Source organism: Prionailurus bengalensis, chromosome B1, assembly GCF_016509475.1.
Source record: "Prionailurus bengalensis isolate Pbe53 chromosome B1, Fcat_Pben_1.1_paternal_pri, whole genome shotgun sequence".
Classification (NCBI taxonomy): domain Eukaryota; kingdom Metazoa; phylum Chordata; class Mammalia; order Carnivora; family Felidae; genus Prionailurus; species Prionailurus bengalensis.
This window is the reverse complement of record NC_057344.1, coordinates 199,515,714-199,532,418: the sequence shown is the minus strand read 5'-3', so window position 1 is coordinate 199,532,418 and position 16,705 is coordinate 199,515,714. Positions and strand designations below refer to the sequence as shown.

Sequence of the window (16,705 nt, the reverse complement as noted above, 5' to 3'; positions counted from 1 at the left end):
TGCCTCCCGGCCAACTCCCCGGAAACAGACGGGACACTCAGGCCCGGGGAGCTGAGGCGGGAGCGAGAGTCACCTTGGATCTTGACCCTGGTCTCGGGGTCACTCAGGGTCCAGACGTACACCATCATGTCCATGCCGCCGGACGCAAAGTGTTCGTTGTCTGGGGACCAGGCCAGGCAGACGATCTTTGCATGGTGTCCATAAAAGACGTTGTTCTCCTAGTCGCGGGGTGAGAACAGAAAGGTGGTAGTCAGGGTTCAGGCCAGAGTGGCATGTGTCACCTCGCCCGGCTCTCGCGGTGACAATGATGGTCGACTTCAGAGGCGCTTTCTCTGCTACGCACCGTGCACGTCTCACGGACGCCTCAGAAGAACCCGCGGTGCCCGCTGCTCTGTGAGAGGAGGAAACTGAGGCCCAGGAAGGAGCGCCCCAACATCAAGCAGCAGCCACTGCGTCCCCTGGGCCCCCTGCATCACAGCACTTATCCTGAAGTGCTAGACGTGTGTGCGGTCCACACTGAGCCCTTGGCCCAGTGAGGGGACAGGAACACTTGCCGAGAAACAGCCACCCAGGCTCAAGGGGGTCCCGCTCCGTGCAGGCAGCACTCAGTGAAGTGAATGCTCGGGGCAGAGGGAGGCCGGCCTGCCTCTCCCCTCACACCTGCCCTCTACCCTGGAGCCCAGGCTGGGGGCAGGGGCCCGGACAGAGGCTGTGAGCTGGACAAGGCCTAATGCTTCCCTTGATGCTTTAGGAATGCTTTTCCTTCAGAGCATTCCGTTTTCTTATTCCCTAGAAAGGGTCGACCTGATGGTGATTTTCTTTCCCAAGTGTGCCTGGTCCGTGCACTGCTGGTCCCGCTCCCGAGGACCGCTTACTTTGCAGGCCGTGAACCAGACCTGGGCGGTATACAGACGATATCATTTACATAGAGTCTGAGGAACGTGGTAAGGGGGCCGAAGGAAATCTGGGAGGCGGGGTGTTATGTCCGTGGAGGTCCGGGTTCCAGGCGTGTGCCCGACTCCAGCATATACCTGCATTTGCTCACACCTGCCGTCAGAAGTGACGTTACGGGAAAGACATAAACTAAAAGGAGACTCCCCTCTAGTTAACGATACATAAGCCTAAGTATTTACGGGGAACCATACGGATGTCTGTAGTTTACTTTAAAAGCACCCAAAATGAAGATGAAAATGACTGGATGGATGAGGGGACACAGCGAGACATTAATGGCAGAATCTAGATGGTAAATTCTTCAGCCTCTGCCATGTTCCAACCCATCCTAAGTGCGGGGGCTGGCACACTGAAGGGCCCAGGGACCCAGAACCCCCCAGCCAGTGCCCCCTGCTGTGGCCACAGACAGCAAGTGACAGAACCCCTAGCTGAGCTCAGTCCCCTGTCTGTGAACCGGAGCAAACAGCTCTGGGCCCGAGTTCTCCCCACGATGAACGCTCCCGCCCCTTGGCTGTGAAGTTCCTTGGCTGTCCTCCCAGGCCCAGGCACCTCTACCCTCGCCAAGCCACTGCCCAGCTTCCTACCCACTGCCCCCCCCTCCCCCCGCCCTGTCCCCACACGAACAGTGCTGGGATGATCAGTGTCCACCTTCCCAAGACTTTAAATGGCAGTGAGACTCCAGAGGAAAATCTAGTCTCAGCCCTTCGACCTTGGCAAAAAAGAAGGTCCCTGAGACCAGGAGTCACTTAGCCAGGCAATCCGGGTGACCGATCGGTCTGTCTTCCCAGCATGCCTCGCTGGTGCCCGGGACCCCTCCTGGCAACCGTTCTGCCTCGTTAACCAGCCACAAGCTCCTGGACGACAGGGTGTATCTCCCTGCCCTATGTCACTCAGCTCTGAGAGCATGGGTGCCACGTGGTCTTGGGCATCCGTGGCTCCCCACTCGCCATCTGCACCACCCAGCACGGGGACAGAGCTGCGCGGCCTGCCCACTCACCGAGTAACCATCAGCGACGCTGAAGACCGTGACCACTTTGCTGGCGTCACACACGGCGAGGAAGGCGCCATCGTGGGAGTATGCCACATCGGTCACAGGGCCCTTGGCCTCCAGGAGCTTGCCCTCGTCCTTCAGCGTGGTGCCCAGGATGGAGTACAAGCGGACATTCCCATCCTGCAGGACAGAAGAGCGGCAGGTCACCTCCCGTTGTGTGCACACGAGTGCACACAGGTGTGCACACATGCGCGTGCGCCCGCACACACACACACACACACACACGCTCCTGACACCCTCCTAAAACCTCTCAGCAGCTCCCAGGGCTGGCTCAGCACAGTGGGAAGAATTACTCGGGAAGGTAATTGAAATGCAGAATGCTAGGCACCCCCAATTCTGATTCTGTGTTTGGGTGCTCAGGATTCTGCCTTTTTTCATAAATGTTCCAGTAAGTTCTAACACAGGTGACCACAGGCCAAGCTCTGAGAATGACCTATACACGACAGCACTCCAGTGAGGGCCCTTGGTCTGGCTCTGTCTCCTCTGGCCACACTGCCTGTCCCCTGTGCTCTGTCCCTGCCCTGCTTCCTTCAGGTACCAACTCACTCCGACCAGGCCCCGCTCTGTCCAGCCTGCTGTTGCCTAGGATGTCCCTGTGGCTGCCCTGGGAGGCAGATGGAGGGCCAGCCCGCCCCCTCGGGGCAGCCGAACTGTCAGTGTGGCACAGACAATCTCAGGTCTCCTAGCTATGTCCACGACACACTCCTCTCTGCCTCTAACATGGGAGGAACAGCCACATCCAGCCCCCGCAGGGTTCCTGAGCATGGAAGTCCTAGAGCTCACGCAACAAGCCCATCCGATGCCTAATGCAGCGGGGGTCTGGGCTCCACGTCTCGTGAGCACACTGCCCACGAGGAACACATTCCAACGAAGGAAAAGCCTATGTTCAACAGATGGCACATGAAGCACATCCTGGGAGCCCACACCGATGTCCACCACTGGGCCAAGTACGTGATGGGACAGCCACCTGCTGCAAGGTCATCAAAATAAACCAAGACGGCTAGTGTGTGTGAGACGTGGGGAAACTCGGTATAGACATACGTATGTCCTGTGCCATCATGGAGATTCATAGGCCAGGAGTGGTAGACAACCAGGAAAGATGGAAGCTGCCGAGGCCTCGGGGTACCAGCTGAGGGGATGACAAACTAGCCATCTTTCTTTTCAACAGAAACAGTAAAGGTCTGATAAGCAGGGCACAGTGGTATAGCCTTGCAGGGGGAACACCAGGTTCAAACCCCACATCTGACCTTACCTACCCCGGGACCATGGCTGTGAGCTCCTCCCTAAAAAGGTGAAACCTGTTCCTCAGAACCTGCCAGAGGACAGCATCTGGAAAGGAATGGGGGACGGGCCCAGGAAAGACCACTGGGACCGCAGGTGCGCAGGCCGACGGGGACGGTGTCTGGGCCGGGTGGGAGCCCTGTGGGAACCGCCGGGGCTGTGGCCCAGTCCCGGCCTTGGGCTGCCTGGTGGGAGGAGATGCGGTGCGCCCTGTGGAGGGGCAGCCACACTCACAGGGACACATCTGCTGCTGCACGGACAGGCGGCAAGGACAAGTGGAGTGGCCAGCGCGGAGCTGATGCACCCCACGCGCCAGGTGCAAGCCACGCCCTCAGGCCAGCCTCTCGACCCTCACGCCGGCTCCATGAGGACGGCCGTGCGCCTCTCGGTGGGCAGCTGGTCCCCGGGTCCTCAAGCAGCTGGGGAGCAGGTGGCCCCCGGCTGGTCTCTGACACGGCAGGTGCTGCCTGACGCCCACTTCCTTCCCTGGAGGCACGAAGGTCTGCCAGACCTCCTCCGCCAGGGGCCCCCCAGGACCAGACGGGAAGAAGGGAACCGGTTTGCCTCGGCCTGGCGGGCAAAGACCGGGCCCGCGGCTCTAGGTTTAGAGAGCGGGAGCGCCACACGGCGCACGACGGGGCCAGTACTGAAGGAAAACCCTGAACCTATCGGGTCAGCGCTGCTTCTGAGGCGCTGAGCATCTTCTCATCACGCTCCCTTCTGCAACCTGCAAGCCCAGCTCATCCATGCCGGTCCTCTCAACATGCCAAGTCACGTGTGCCCCAAGTACTCACGTGGCCGATGGCTCCTGCCGCAGGCCCTCCGGCCCAGTACCGCCCCGCCCGAGCTCACTGCCTGGGGCCCCCACCACTCCCCTCCCGTCCTGCCTCGGGTCAGCCCCACACTCATACGGCTCGTGTCACCCCCAAACCACCCAGACGAGCCAGGGCAGAGGACGTGAGGCATGGGAGCCTTACCGCGCCCCCGACAGCCACCGTCTCACCGCTGGGGTGCACCGCCACGACTTCGGGCTCGTAGCCAGGGTCGTCGATGCTGAAGCACTTCTTCTGATCTTTGAGCAGGACGATCTGAAAAGCACAGTCCACCAGTCAAGGTGCAGCGGCCAGGGTCAGATTGCTCGGCCCTGCTCTGAGCTCTGTCCCGAAGCTCGCTGGGGGCGGGGGCCCTGGGACCCCGGTCCCGTGCGCCCTCCCTTGCTAGCCGTTGGGGACAGTGACAGTTCCTAGTCACGGTATCACAATACCAGCTGCTGTCACCATCACCACGTTACTGCCATTGCCACTACGAGCACCCACTCCTCGGGAAGCCATCTGCCATCTGAACTCCCTTCCTCTCGTTACACAGTAAACGAGCCTTGCCGAACAGTGTTCTCACGAGGTTCAAGAGACACAAACGTTTGGCTCTAAGGCAACACTGGGAACGAACGGGACACATGACGATTCTCAGTTCTGGTTTCCCAGGTCCAAAGAAACCAGCTCCGATCTGCAGCGTGTGAAACCTCCAACGTGTCAGACGGGCGTCCCCCGCGGCTGGGGAGATGGCGTTGGTACCCATCTTGCAGACAGAAAACCGGGCCCCAGGTGTGGGCGCCAGTGGGCAGAGAGCAGAGCCAGGCCCAGGTCCATGGAGGCTCTTCCCCCCCAACAGGCCTCCTCCAGAGCGCGCCTGGTCCCAGGGAGCGGGAAGGACAGCGCGGGTGGCACACAGAGAGGCGGCTGGAGGCGCCCCACCGCGCCCCCTGGCAGCACGTCCCTGCTTCCCTCGGACTCCGTCGGGGGCAGGACGGAGTCCTTAGGCAGGGCTGAGCGCCTGGGCGTCCCAGCCCCACTGAGGGGCTCCGCACACAGACCTACTCAGCCTCCCAGGCTAAAAGACGCTGGAGGTGCCTCAACATTATCAAATATAGTCCCCGCCAGAAGCGAAATAGCCTGAAGTTCACGCAGCGTGTGCCATAGCCTTGCCAATGGTGCTGCACGCGCTGTGGGCCCCTCCCCGACCCTGGAGAGGGCACCGTCACCCCACCCACCGTGCTGAGGAGAAACTGGGGTACACCCAGAGCCACAGGTCCACGGCCTCACAACTCGCAAAACCAAGCTGTGGGGCGCCTGGGTGGCTCAGTCAGTTAAGCCACCATGATTTCGGCTCAGGTCATGATCTTGCAGTTCGGGAGTTTGAGTCCCGTGTCGGGCTCTGTGCTGACAGCTCAGAGCCTGGAGGCTGCTTCGGATTCTGGGTCTCCCTCTTTCTGCCCCTCCCCCACTCACACGCTCTTTCTCAAAAATAAACATTAAAAAAAAATTTTTAATAAAAAACAGGAAAAAAACCAAAATAAACCCAGAAAACAACCAAGCTGGGAAGCACATCCGGGCCCACAAGACCTCAGCGTCCCCGGCTAGCACAGCGTACCTCCTGCCATCTGGTGGGGACCCTCTGCTGCCCTGCACCCCCACTTGCTCCTTGCCTCCCCTCTTGCCACCAGCTCACTGGCCTGTTCCCAGACAGCATGGCCCTGATCTGGGACAGCTTTGTCTTCACCCCACCGCACCCCGGCCCGAGCTGCCAGCTGTCCCTCCCCTCCAGTGGCTTCCACTTCTGGTGTCCTATGGGGTGGGGGCCAGGGGAAGAGGAGCAGGTGGGTGGGTGCCGGTACCCTCACTGAGACACCAAAATGCACCTGAACAACCTGCCCCTGTCACCCGCCCAGCAGGTGCGGGCACTGGGTTTACCCAACAGGGGATGCCTTAGGAGCATGAGCATCTGAGACGAGGCTGGACCCTGGCTGTTTCCTGACCTAGAATCACAGCCCCCTTCTGGCATGTTCCGCTGACCCTACGGCCTGCACTGGGGAGTTCAAGAGAAGCTTCCTACCCGGAGCGGGGGAGGGGCAGGGCCAGGGCCAGGGCAGCAGCGGCATGGCATGGAACTCCGTGGCCCCCCGACCCGCTTGGAGGAGGGCCTGTCAGGACGGCCCTCCGCAGGCAGGAAACTGCCGCCTGAGGCCCTGCCACAGAGCCCAGCCCCGCCCATCCTTCTGGAAGGCTGCCTCTCCGTGCCCCCTCCCCCGCCCCACAGTGCTCCACGAGGTTCACTCCAGCAGTTCTCCCACTGACCACCCAGGCTGCCTGGTAATCGCCCGGCCGAAGTTCCTGTTATCTGGGACGTGGAAGTCCATTGGTGTGCATGGGGGGCGGGGGGGAAGGCGGCTACTCGGAGCGGCCAGCCTTCTCTAGCAGGGCTGTCGCTCCTGCCATCGGGGGCTCGGTCACTCCTGCCCTCCCTGATCTACACGCCGGGACGCCCGGGTGTGCGGACCCGCGCCGCCTGCTTCGGAGCAGGACATGGTATCGAGCTGGTCAGGCTGGGGTCTCGGTCAAGAGACCAGAGATGCTGACATGCTGAAAGATCAGGTGTGTAGGTGGCCCGTCTTGAACAGGAACCCAGGCTACACAGCTGGAATGGCCCAGGCCCCCCGGCCATCATGCAGCCTCGGGGAAGAGAGCAGACTACTGTCTGCCTCGGCCTCGTTTACGAACGACCTTACACGGGCACGAGGGGCCGGACCCACACGTCCTCGAAATCCTCCCCGTGAGCTGTTGGGGAGGGAGGAGAAAAGCAGAGCCCAGAGAGGGCGAGGAATGTGCACGGAGTCACACAGCTCCAGGGCTCGGGGCTGGGATGTGAACTCCTGTCGTGAGGAGGACGCCGCCCCTGCTGTGCCTCCATCAGGCCGTGTGGGCCGATGGACACGGGGGTTGCTGTGGGAGGCCGGACCCCGTTGCCAGGCTGAGACCGGGTCGAGCAATGGCTCCCTGTTGACCCAGCCAACCCGGTGGTTCCCCCTCCCATTCCTCCACTTGCAAAGGCATACAAAAGCCTTGTCAAGGCTGAGAAATCTAATTCCTGAAGCCTGTGGTCTGTGGGTGTTGGCAGTAACGTTACCCCCCTTTCTACCCCGGGTCAAAGAGAAACAAACATGGGAACTGTGTTTTGCTAGCAATCTATCAACAAGGTCTTGTTGTGACCCGTTTAGAAAGTTCACAAGGTACACAGAACTAAATGTTTTGGCTGGCAGCGATCATGTGAAACCTGTTTATTCTTAGAATGACCTGATCCGCAAGAGTCTTGATATAAAAGATTGTGTACGGCAACAATAAAGCCGTCACTTGGGCCATCAGCCCAGGGGACCCTCCTGTTCCCAAACTGGCTGCTCTTCTTTTTTTTTTCTTACGTTCCCCTACCCTCAGGACTCGGTGTTTGTTGCGCCGGTCGCAACAGGGTGCCTGATGCCCGACAGCTGCCCAGGTACGAATCGCAGCTCCGCCCTCTGTCCGCCGCAGACCGTGGGCAAGCAGCTTACCCTCCTTGTGCCTCTGTTTCCTCATCTATAAAATGGGGATGATGCTGTCCTAGAGGACAGGACTGCTGAGGATCGACTCAGCGAACACACGTGCAGTGCTCGGTACAGACAGGTGTCAGAGCTCCTGTCAAACGGGAGAGCAGCACAGCTCGGACCTCAGACCTGGCGCTCCGCCGCTCCCTCCGGCCAGACCGACGCGGACCTACCTGCCCGATGCACACGACCACGGTGTAGCCTCCGGGGCCCACAGCCACGCACTTGGGTTGGACGTCCAGCTTCACAACCCCCTGCCCGCTGTTGGAGACAAGGGAAAACGCATTACACCCGCCTCACGGGGGCTCAGTGTGCGTGGTAAGCACACCACACACTCATTGCACACCCGAGCAACTCGGGGTAGGAAGTGGAAGCTCTACTCTGTCCGTGCCACAGGAGCCACGAGCGGAGACCTGGGACCACAGAGAAGGACCCTTTCTGGGACAGAGACCAGAGATCACACAGGGGCTGGTGGCGGGCAAGAGGAAGTAAGGAAGGGGGCCCCTGACGAGCTGTTGGCCCTCGTCCCTGGCGTTCCCAGGGTAGAGATCGAACTGAGCCCACCCCTCACGCCAGCAGCCACACAGCCACTCTGCTCAGCACGGTGACCCTTCCGAAGAAGCTGGCACGTTCATGGATGAAAATCCTGTGTTTGCTTTTGGCGGACGCCCTGAACCACACCCTAGGGGAACTTGCACACACAGACCCCTGTGACCAGGCCAAATGTGGGGTCCACATGGCTCGGGGTCTCCCCCCGGTGAGGCTCAGGGCACTGCACCGCGTGCAGCTCCCGGGAAGGCTTTCACGGGGGCCATGCTGATGCGGGGTCACTACGGGGCAGCACGGAGGGCGGCTGGGGTCTGGACACCGGGTTCTGGGCCAGCTTCTGCCCTTCACCGTGAGGCTCGGCTGACTCCAGGCCCGGTCCTGCCAGGCGCGGGGGACGCACCGCATCCAAGTGAGGGTCACCAGCATGTCTCCAGGAGTCTGGAGGGACGGGGGTCCGCGCACGGAGCGCAGTGGGGAGGCAGGGGGCGGGGGGAGACAGGTGCCCCATCCGTGCTTCTACGAGCCAGAACTTGCTCTCCTTCCTCCCCACTGTGCATGAGAAGCTACAGGCTGTTTGCTAACAGCTGCTATCCCAGCTCGGGGCCGGCCAGTTCAAGACCCCAGAGCCAGACCAAACAACACCGCCTCTTACTCAGATCACCTGGGTGCCTGTCTGTCCTCTGGAGCCACCTGCCACGGGCCAGGGGCCTTCGAGGGCCTTCCCAACAGCCCACAAGGCAGCCTCGCCTCCTCTGTTGCCTTCCTTCGCTGTTGAGGAACAGAATGAGGAAGGCGCTCGGGCTGAGATGTTCTGCCTACTTCCCAGGCAGAGTCTACACCTGGACTCTAACCCGGCCCGTGGCCGAAGGCCTGGGCCCGGGAGCCTTTGGGGACAGCGCTGAGAAGAGCCACGTGTCATCGGCAGCACTAAGCGCTGCAGGCAAAGGGCCTCCTGTTCCAGGGCGCGCGCTCCGGCCGCGGCCCCCTCACCTGTAGTCCCTCAGCGTGAGGTTGGTGTACCGCACCGTATCGTCCATGCTGCAGCTCACCAGCTGCCCAGACTCGTCCACGGTCATCCTGGACACCTGGTTCGTGTGGCCCTTGCCGGCGAAGGAGTCGTTCTCCCCTGTCTCTGAATCCCAGTAATGTGGGGCGGGGGGTTAAGGAAAGGCCACCTGCAGGACATGGTGCAGGCCCCACTGGGGAGGCCTGGCCATCCCTCGTTCGGGGCGGCATATTCGGGACAGGACCATGGGCACGGGGCCCGAGGGGAAGCCCAGGGCGAGTTTACGTCTCAATTCCAGGACAGGTGTTCTGGTGTCGCAGCGAGCCCGCAGTGAGCGGGCCACCGAGGACACGCTGAGTTACAAATAGTGCAACCTGAGGCCACGGGAGCCGATCGTGGGACCGCACCAGTCCCCGCCAGCTGATGGTGTGCGCGGGTCATAGCCCCCCGGTGACGGGCTCCTGCAGCGAGGGGACGGGGCCCTGCCACAGTGGAGGCTGGCCAGTAACCTGTCGCCGGGATGGGACACTGTGCGGCTGAGCCCATGCTGCAGCCTGCTTTCTGCGGCGAGCCATCCAGCCTGGGACTGTCGGCAGGAGACTGGTCCCTCCCCACACAAGCCGATGGCCAGCTAGGACCACCACGTAACAGCCCGGGGCTGACCCACCTGGCAGGGCAGGTTTATAGACCATGGGTTTGGGGTGTTCCGGTAGAAGGTGTGTTTTAAGCTATGGGACTTCTCTTTCATATGAACAATCGCGAATCTCACTTTAAACAAAGATCATCGCCTCCATTAGAAAGCTATAGTTGTGTTCCACTGTTGACATGCTCTTGTGATGGAGACCCCAGCCCTCCATACCCGAGGGAACATTAGTACCTGGGAGCCTCGGGGGTTCATGTCGAAGTGCTCCTATGCCGGGGCAGACCTGGAAGGGGAGGGGGGCCACGCCAGGGCAGCTGAAGATGGCACGCTGCTCCAGGAGAGACAGATTCTAGAGCCTTCTCTGCCTCTGATTCTAATGCAGCTCCCACCGTATGCCACCCTCCTTACATTTGACGGGGTAGAGAGTGACCTATGTGCCCCCTCCCCTGGGGTGTGGGGAGACCTCCCTAGCTGGATCTCTCCTCTGAAAAGCACAGACCCTTGGAGGGATGAGCCGGCTCTGCAGGGGTGAGGAAGGAGCACGTGGTTCCGGGACAGCCCCTTCCAGGAGCTAAGAAGCACGCAGACTAGGAAACAGTCCACACAGGGGCAGACCTTTCACATGGTGCCAGCAGCTGGATGACCCGCCCGGGCCCCACCCAGCACCCTATGGACCGCAGTCCTGGGAGGAGGAGGGGCTACCGGCCCCAGGCCACAAACAGCTCGGCTGTGAGGGCGGCTTCACGTGCCTCCAGAGAAAGTCTCCAGGGACCATCAGGAACCTCACCAGAGGGAGAAAGAGGCTCCAGTCCCTTGCTGCCCACAAGCAGTGTGAGTCTGTGGAAGGCCCTGGAGCGTTCCGAGCTTCGGTCTTCCATTTTTAAAACAAGGGGACCGTCCTGAAAGGTTCTAGCTTCTACTGAATTCTGAGACTCCTGACTCACTGCTTATGAGAGGGATCGGGCCGCTCGAGGGGCCCAGGCGGAAGAGAGGCAGCTTGGTCCAGAGTTCCATCCAGAGCCACTCCCAGCCGCCCAGGAAAAAGTGACCCGCCAGGTCTGGGCTGCAGCCTTGTCCCCAGTGTGGACACGGCCCGTCTGAGCAGCCAGGGCTGGCTGCGCCCTGCTGCTGCCACCTGGCTGTCCTTGCTTCTGGCTCCGAGAGGACAGAAACCTCCCAGCTCTCCTGCCAACGGCCCCACAGCCAGCTCTGTGAGTCAAAGGATATTAATGTGTCCATCGTGGCTCCCGGAGTAGATGTAGGACTTGCCTCCGTTTTTGTGCACCGTCAGACACTGGATCGACTTGCTGTGACCCTGTGGGGGACACGGACGGGGCAGGGTGAGCGCGGAGCACAGCGTCCTGCCGCTGCAACTTGCCAGCCACCCTCTACTGACTGACACGTGTCCCTGGGTGACGAAGAGGCGGAAGACCCTCGACAGTGCCGCTGACGTCAGTGGCAACACCCGGCGGCCCCCCGCGTGCCTGCAAACACCTCCCAGGAGCCCCGGTCGGCTTTATCCCCAGCTGACTGAGCAGGTGACAAAATCGTATCGTGCAGCCTCTTCCCTCCTAGTACCTCAGCTCAACCCGGGCCAAGGACAGGATCTAAGGGAGCCCAGGAGCCAAGAGCCTCGTCTCAGTAGCGCCCCCGAAAGGGGGAAATGCTGCTCACACCTGTGGAGCTGCAGCAGCTAACAGACGGGTCTCGGGAGGGCCTGGCACTCAGAGGCGGGTGGAGAGGCGTCCGGGCCACCCAGAAAGACCCAGGCAGTCCTGGGGTGCTGCTGACAGCCTGTTCTCTTCCCAGACCTGTAACTCACAAGCTGTTCGAGGGCTCTGACCACCCCCCCCCCCCAACCTCCCTGCCTGGCAACGTGGCAGGCACAGAGGACTCTATAGCCGGACCTCTGCTGCAAAGGGGACACGTAACCCCTCTGTAACTGTTAAGGGGGTGGGGGGCCTGATCACTGATCCCCCTTCACCAGGGGCGGGAGGAGGGCCTTTGCCAGTAATGCTCTGCTGACGGTTGGCACAATTTTGCACAGGCCCCAACCCAGGAACTTCCAAGCTTTCTGTGGGGTTCCTGTTGCCACGATGCGGCAAGTGTCTTCAGAGGAACGGTGCACAGTTCTCAGGGAACATACTGGGCTACTCCCACCTCCTGTCTCCTTCTAGGACAGGGCCCTGCCAGCCCTGACACTTTAAGTGTGGTCCTCAGACCAGAGTCTGCCCCACTGGGCATCCACCTGTGTCCTGGGGACTCGGGACCTGCACTCGGTAAGATGCCCTGGGGCTCTGTGCACAATCCCTGCCTGGGGCCGCCGCCTCACCTGGGAACTTGTGAGAACCCCGGGCGCTCGCGTGCCCCACAGATGTCCACGGACGAACCCAGCTGCCGTGTTTTAACAAGCTGGCCCTCTCGGATGAGCCTGATGGACCTTCTCCCTTGAGAATCGGTGCTCCGGCTACACAGGAGAATCCCCTGGGTGTGTTTACAAGTACCAGCACCTAGGCCCATCCCTACGGGGATGACTCAGTCCCTCTGGGGGAAGCCAGGCACCAGCCCTTTTTAAATCTGAACATGCAGCCAAGGCTGAGAACTGCTCTTCTGACTCCAGTCTTTTCCTGGGCTCCCACATGTGGCTTAGAAACCCCTGCAGCCCAGGATCGGCACCAGATACGTTGGGATTCACACACCTACACACTGGCAGGCACGGGGCCAGGAGTCTCTTCTGAGAACTGTAAAAGCCCACAAGATTCCCTGAGCTGGCCTGGGAGAACGGAAGCCTAACTTGTGGTCCCTGTGCTTCTGGTGGCCTACCGGAAACCGCCCTCCTGGGCACAGGTGGGCTGACGGCGATGCCTGAATGTCTCAAGCAATTTCTCCCCATCACATCTGGAGGCCCAGCAAAGTGACTGTGTCCTGGGGCGGGGCCCACCCCCAGCTCCCCCACGCTCAGTGTCAGGCCGGATACACCTTCACGGCACGTCCATCACGCCAGGCTGGGGCCTAACTCAAGGAGGGGTCCCCACGCCTTGTCCTCAGGGCCAAGGTGGGTGAAGCTTCATGAGAGCAGATGGCACGAGGCCAGCAGTGAGGACAGATGCGGCCGTTGCAGTGGGTCAGTCCTCCCTCCACGCAGCATCCGCACCTGAATGGGACACAGTGGTTCCCACCGTGGACCATGCCTCCCTTGACTCCTGGGCAGAAGCAAGGCCTGCAGGGATAGCAGCAGAGCCCGCCCTGTCCTCAGGGAGCTCCTGGCTCTTGCCTGGCTGCTGATTTCCAGAGATAGCGAGATCACAAGGGCTGAGGCGGGAGAAGACGCACCCATCCCTGTCAAAGGAGGGGCACTGGGGGCAGACCCTGGGCATCACCTGGCCCAAGGAAGCCTGCAGGTGACAGGACGGGAGCCGGGGACAGGGTCCTACCACCTCCCGTGGCTTGCTGCTGCACAAACTCCCAGCTGGGCATTCAAGGCCTCTGTACCCTAAGGTCCACCTGCTTCTCCAAGCTCATTCCCTGCCACGGGCCTTCCCTGCTTGAACCACCCAAAACCCAAAGTCTCTCCTTCCCATGTTCAAATGCCACCTAAACTAAACACCAAGGTCCAGCGCCAAGGCCTCCTGGTCCTCCTCGAGGCTCTCTGCGGGCCCTCCGTGTCTGTAGCGATGCCCTTGGGCTCCGTTATGTTACACCTGGAAGCTCCGAAGTGAGGGAGGCTGCCCCAGGGAGGCCAGAGGGGCTCCCGACCGCAGGGTGAGGGCCACCGTCCAACACCCCAGGCCCTGAGTCCTGGTGCTTCTAGAAACTCAAGGGGAGCTCGACATCCGGACTCTCACTTCTGCTGAACGCACGTCCCACTTGCCAAGCCCCCAGGGCCGGCCCCTAACTCAGCCTCACCTTGATGACCCGCAGGGGCTTGCTGGGGTTGTTTCTGTCCAGGTAATTGATGTACCCGGACAGGGAGACGCTGAGCAGGTGGTCCTTCTGCCACAAGCAGCCCAGCTGCTGGTCCAGGACGGTGGAGCCCATCGTAAACGTGCTGACGACAGAGTTCACGTTGACGTCCCAAATCTTAGAGGTTTTGTCTCCGGAGGCAGAAAGCAAGTGGGTGCCGTCAGGACTCCAACTGATCTGTCAAACGGAACAGTGGGCCACGTGTCAGAGAACAGAGTGGGAAGGGGCCTCAGGAAGCAGCCTGTCCACAGCCCTCAGCCCGGGAGGGACCCGCTGGGACCACGACACCCTTTCCACGGGACCCTGAAGCCCGCTACCGCCACCCCTGCTTCCAACTCTTCACTGATGACGGCAAACACGGACGCCGCCTGACCACAGCTGCAGACAAATCTGTACTCACGGCGTAAATGCCTCCGTCGTGAGCCTTGTTTCCTCCCAGGGCACACACTTTCTCTCCCGTCTTTCCGTCATAGATGTAGATCTTTCGAGGAATAAACACACACACACATGGGTCACAGGTGTGAGGATGCTCTCGCCAGCTGTGCGTGAAACCAGCCCCTCCTGCCACAGCTGTGTGTGAAACCAGCCCCTCCTGCCACGGCTCTACCGTCAAGAGTTTGCTACCGTGACTCCTAAAAAAAAGCAACCTAAAACGAGTGCTAACGGGATTTCCAGCTCTATTAAAAAGGAGAAAGGTAGGGCGCCTGTGTGGCTCAGTCAGTTGTGTACCTGACTCTTGATTTTGGCTCACGTCGTGATCTCAGGGTTGTGGGATCGAGCCCCACATCAGGCTCTGTACTGAGCACAGAATCTGCCTGGGATTCTCTCTCTCTCCCCCTCTGCCCTCACCCCACTCACACTCTCTCCAAAAATAGAAAACAAAAGGAGAGGTGAAAAGGGGTCCACCAACCCAGTAACCCGAGTGCCTCCCAGGAGCGGGAGGGAGGGGGAGTTCTAGTTCCTCATGGGAAGATGGGCTTTGGAGGGTCTGCCTGCCCTGAACCGCTGGGAGGCCATGGATGAGCCCCCGCCCCTGCCCTCAGCCCTCACCTGGCCATCCGCGCTGGCTGTGGCAAACCTGTTCCCATCAGGAGAGAATCGCACACAGTTGACGAAGCGGCTGTGGTCCTGTGGGAAAGTGTACAGTTATCCACCTGACGACGGGAGGTTCTGGAAAGTTCTTTATGAAATACGCAGTCTGCTTCACACATCCACTCTGGCTGCCGATGTGAACTGCCAGGTCACAGGACGACCTCAGGGCTTAAATAAACAAGTCTGAAGCAGCCCCTGACTCACTGGGAGGGCCAGGCCTCCCCATTCCCACACTCAGGGTGCATTCCTTCCCCTCTGGCAGACACAACCCGCCCTCCTCCCTCAGGGGCCCAGTGAGAACTCCAGTCCAGAACCTGGAGGCCTCTTGGCTGAGTCTCCAGGGTGCAGCACCTTGGGTTGGAGCTAACAACCAGAAATTCAACGATGGTCATGTACTTCCTGGGAGTAAGACTTCAAGTGACCCTTCAGGGGTGAGTCCCTTTCCTAGAGGAACAACTCATTCTTTCCCAAATTGAGGGTTCGTATAAGAAAACATCCTCTAAACACCCCCTGCCCCTCCCCACCCTGGCAAGCACTATTAGCTCTCCCAAGGGTAGGAAGGGTTAACCGCTTCTGTGGATATAAACAGCTAACCTTCAGGAAAAAACCCCACTCATCACCTGCCCCCACAGTGCCCTCCAAAGCCAAGCACTGACTCAACTTAATCAGGAGCTGCGTGCGAGGGGTCCGCACGTGTGTCTGTCATGTTATGGGTTGAATTATGCCCCAAAGACACAAGGTGAATTGGTGCTATCTGAATGGAAACCTCACTTGGAAAGAGGGTCTTTCCAGAAGCAATCAAGATGAGGTCATTAGCACGGTCCTAATGCAATGACCCAGACGGGTGGGGGGGGGGGGGGGGGGGGGGGGGGGGGGAGGGGGGCGGAACAAGCCCAGATGGAGGCGGACTGGGGTTAGGCTCCCTTGAGCCAAAGAACCCCAGAGGTAACAGAATCGGGAAGGAGTCAGGGGGTAGGGGCAAAAGCTGGGGACACCTGGATCTCAGGCTCTGGCTTCCAGAAACGAGAACAAATGCCTGGCGATCATGCCGCGGGTTGCCGAACTTCGTTAGGGCACGTGGACCGCGTCATCCGAAACGCTGTGTTCACAACCCTTCACGGACACTGTGACCACTGTCCTCATGAAGAAACCCAGGCCAGGAAGGAGAAGTCGGGGCCGGGTTCCCGGGCAGTGGAGCCCCAGAGCCGGGATCAAAGGAATCCATGTGTCTGCAAAGTCCAGCTGGGAGGGGGAGGACGGGTTTCCCTGGTGGAGGCAGCCCTCGCTCCGCAGCACCACATGACTGCGATCTGGCTCCAGGCCAGGCACTCAGGCCCCATGAGATGCGGTCCCCGTCCTGAGCTGGAGCCCAAAGCAGGCCCGGCACCTCCTATTCAGCACTTCCTCCCCTTCCCTCAGCTGTAGGCCAGAAGCAGCCAAAGCCGCATCTCACCGGGAGGGACCCCCGGTCACCCTCGAGGGACCAGCTGGGACAAGAAAGGAGAGACCAGCTGGGACAAGAAAGCCTGAGCACCGAGGGGGGTGATGCTGGTGGCTGGTTTACACAGCCTGCTTTCCTTCCTGCCTCCTTCCGTAGGGCTGGGACTTGGCTCTGACCGAAGAGCTTGTCCTCTGGGGCACCAACACCGGTGCCCCTGACGGAGACACGACGGGCTCACGGCTTCAGCCCGCACTTGGCTTTGGTTGTGCGACCGCTGGGAGGCGGTCTCTATTACGAACAGGCCACCCACCCGCCTC

The 16,705-nt window shown here is 60.6% G+C and overlaps 1 protein-coding gene across 1 annotated transcript in view; it reads right to left on the bottom strand.

Annotated features, from left to right (window-relative positions):
- Positions 1–16,705, bottom strand: part of WDR1 (WD repeat domain 1) — a 44,750-nt gene that overhangs the window by 2,598 nt on the left and 25,447 nt on the right. Inside the window, exons 6-14 of the mRNA XM_043572966.1 lie at positions 14,906–14,983; positions 14,256–14,336; positions 13,799–14,032; positions 11,120–11,207; positions 9,234–9,390; positions 7,868–7,955; positions 4,261–4,371; positions 1,949–2,122; positions 74–218 (exon numbers count right to left, since the gene is read on the bottom strand). Of these exons, the coding sequence (XP_043428901.1) occupies positions 74–218; positions 1,949–2,122; positions 4,261–4,371; positions 7,868–7,955; positions 9,234–9,390; positions 11,120–11,207; positions 13,799–14,032; positions 14,256–14,336; positions 14,906–14,983 (1,156 nt within the window). The remainder of the gene's footprint in view (positions 1–73; positions 219–1,948; positions 2,123–4,260; positions 4,372–7,867; positions 7,956–9,233; positions 9,391–11,119; positions 11,208–13,798; positions 14,033–14,255; positions 14,337–14,905; positions 14,984–16,705) is intronic.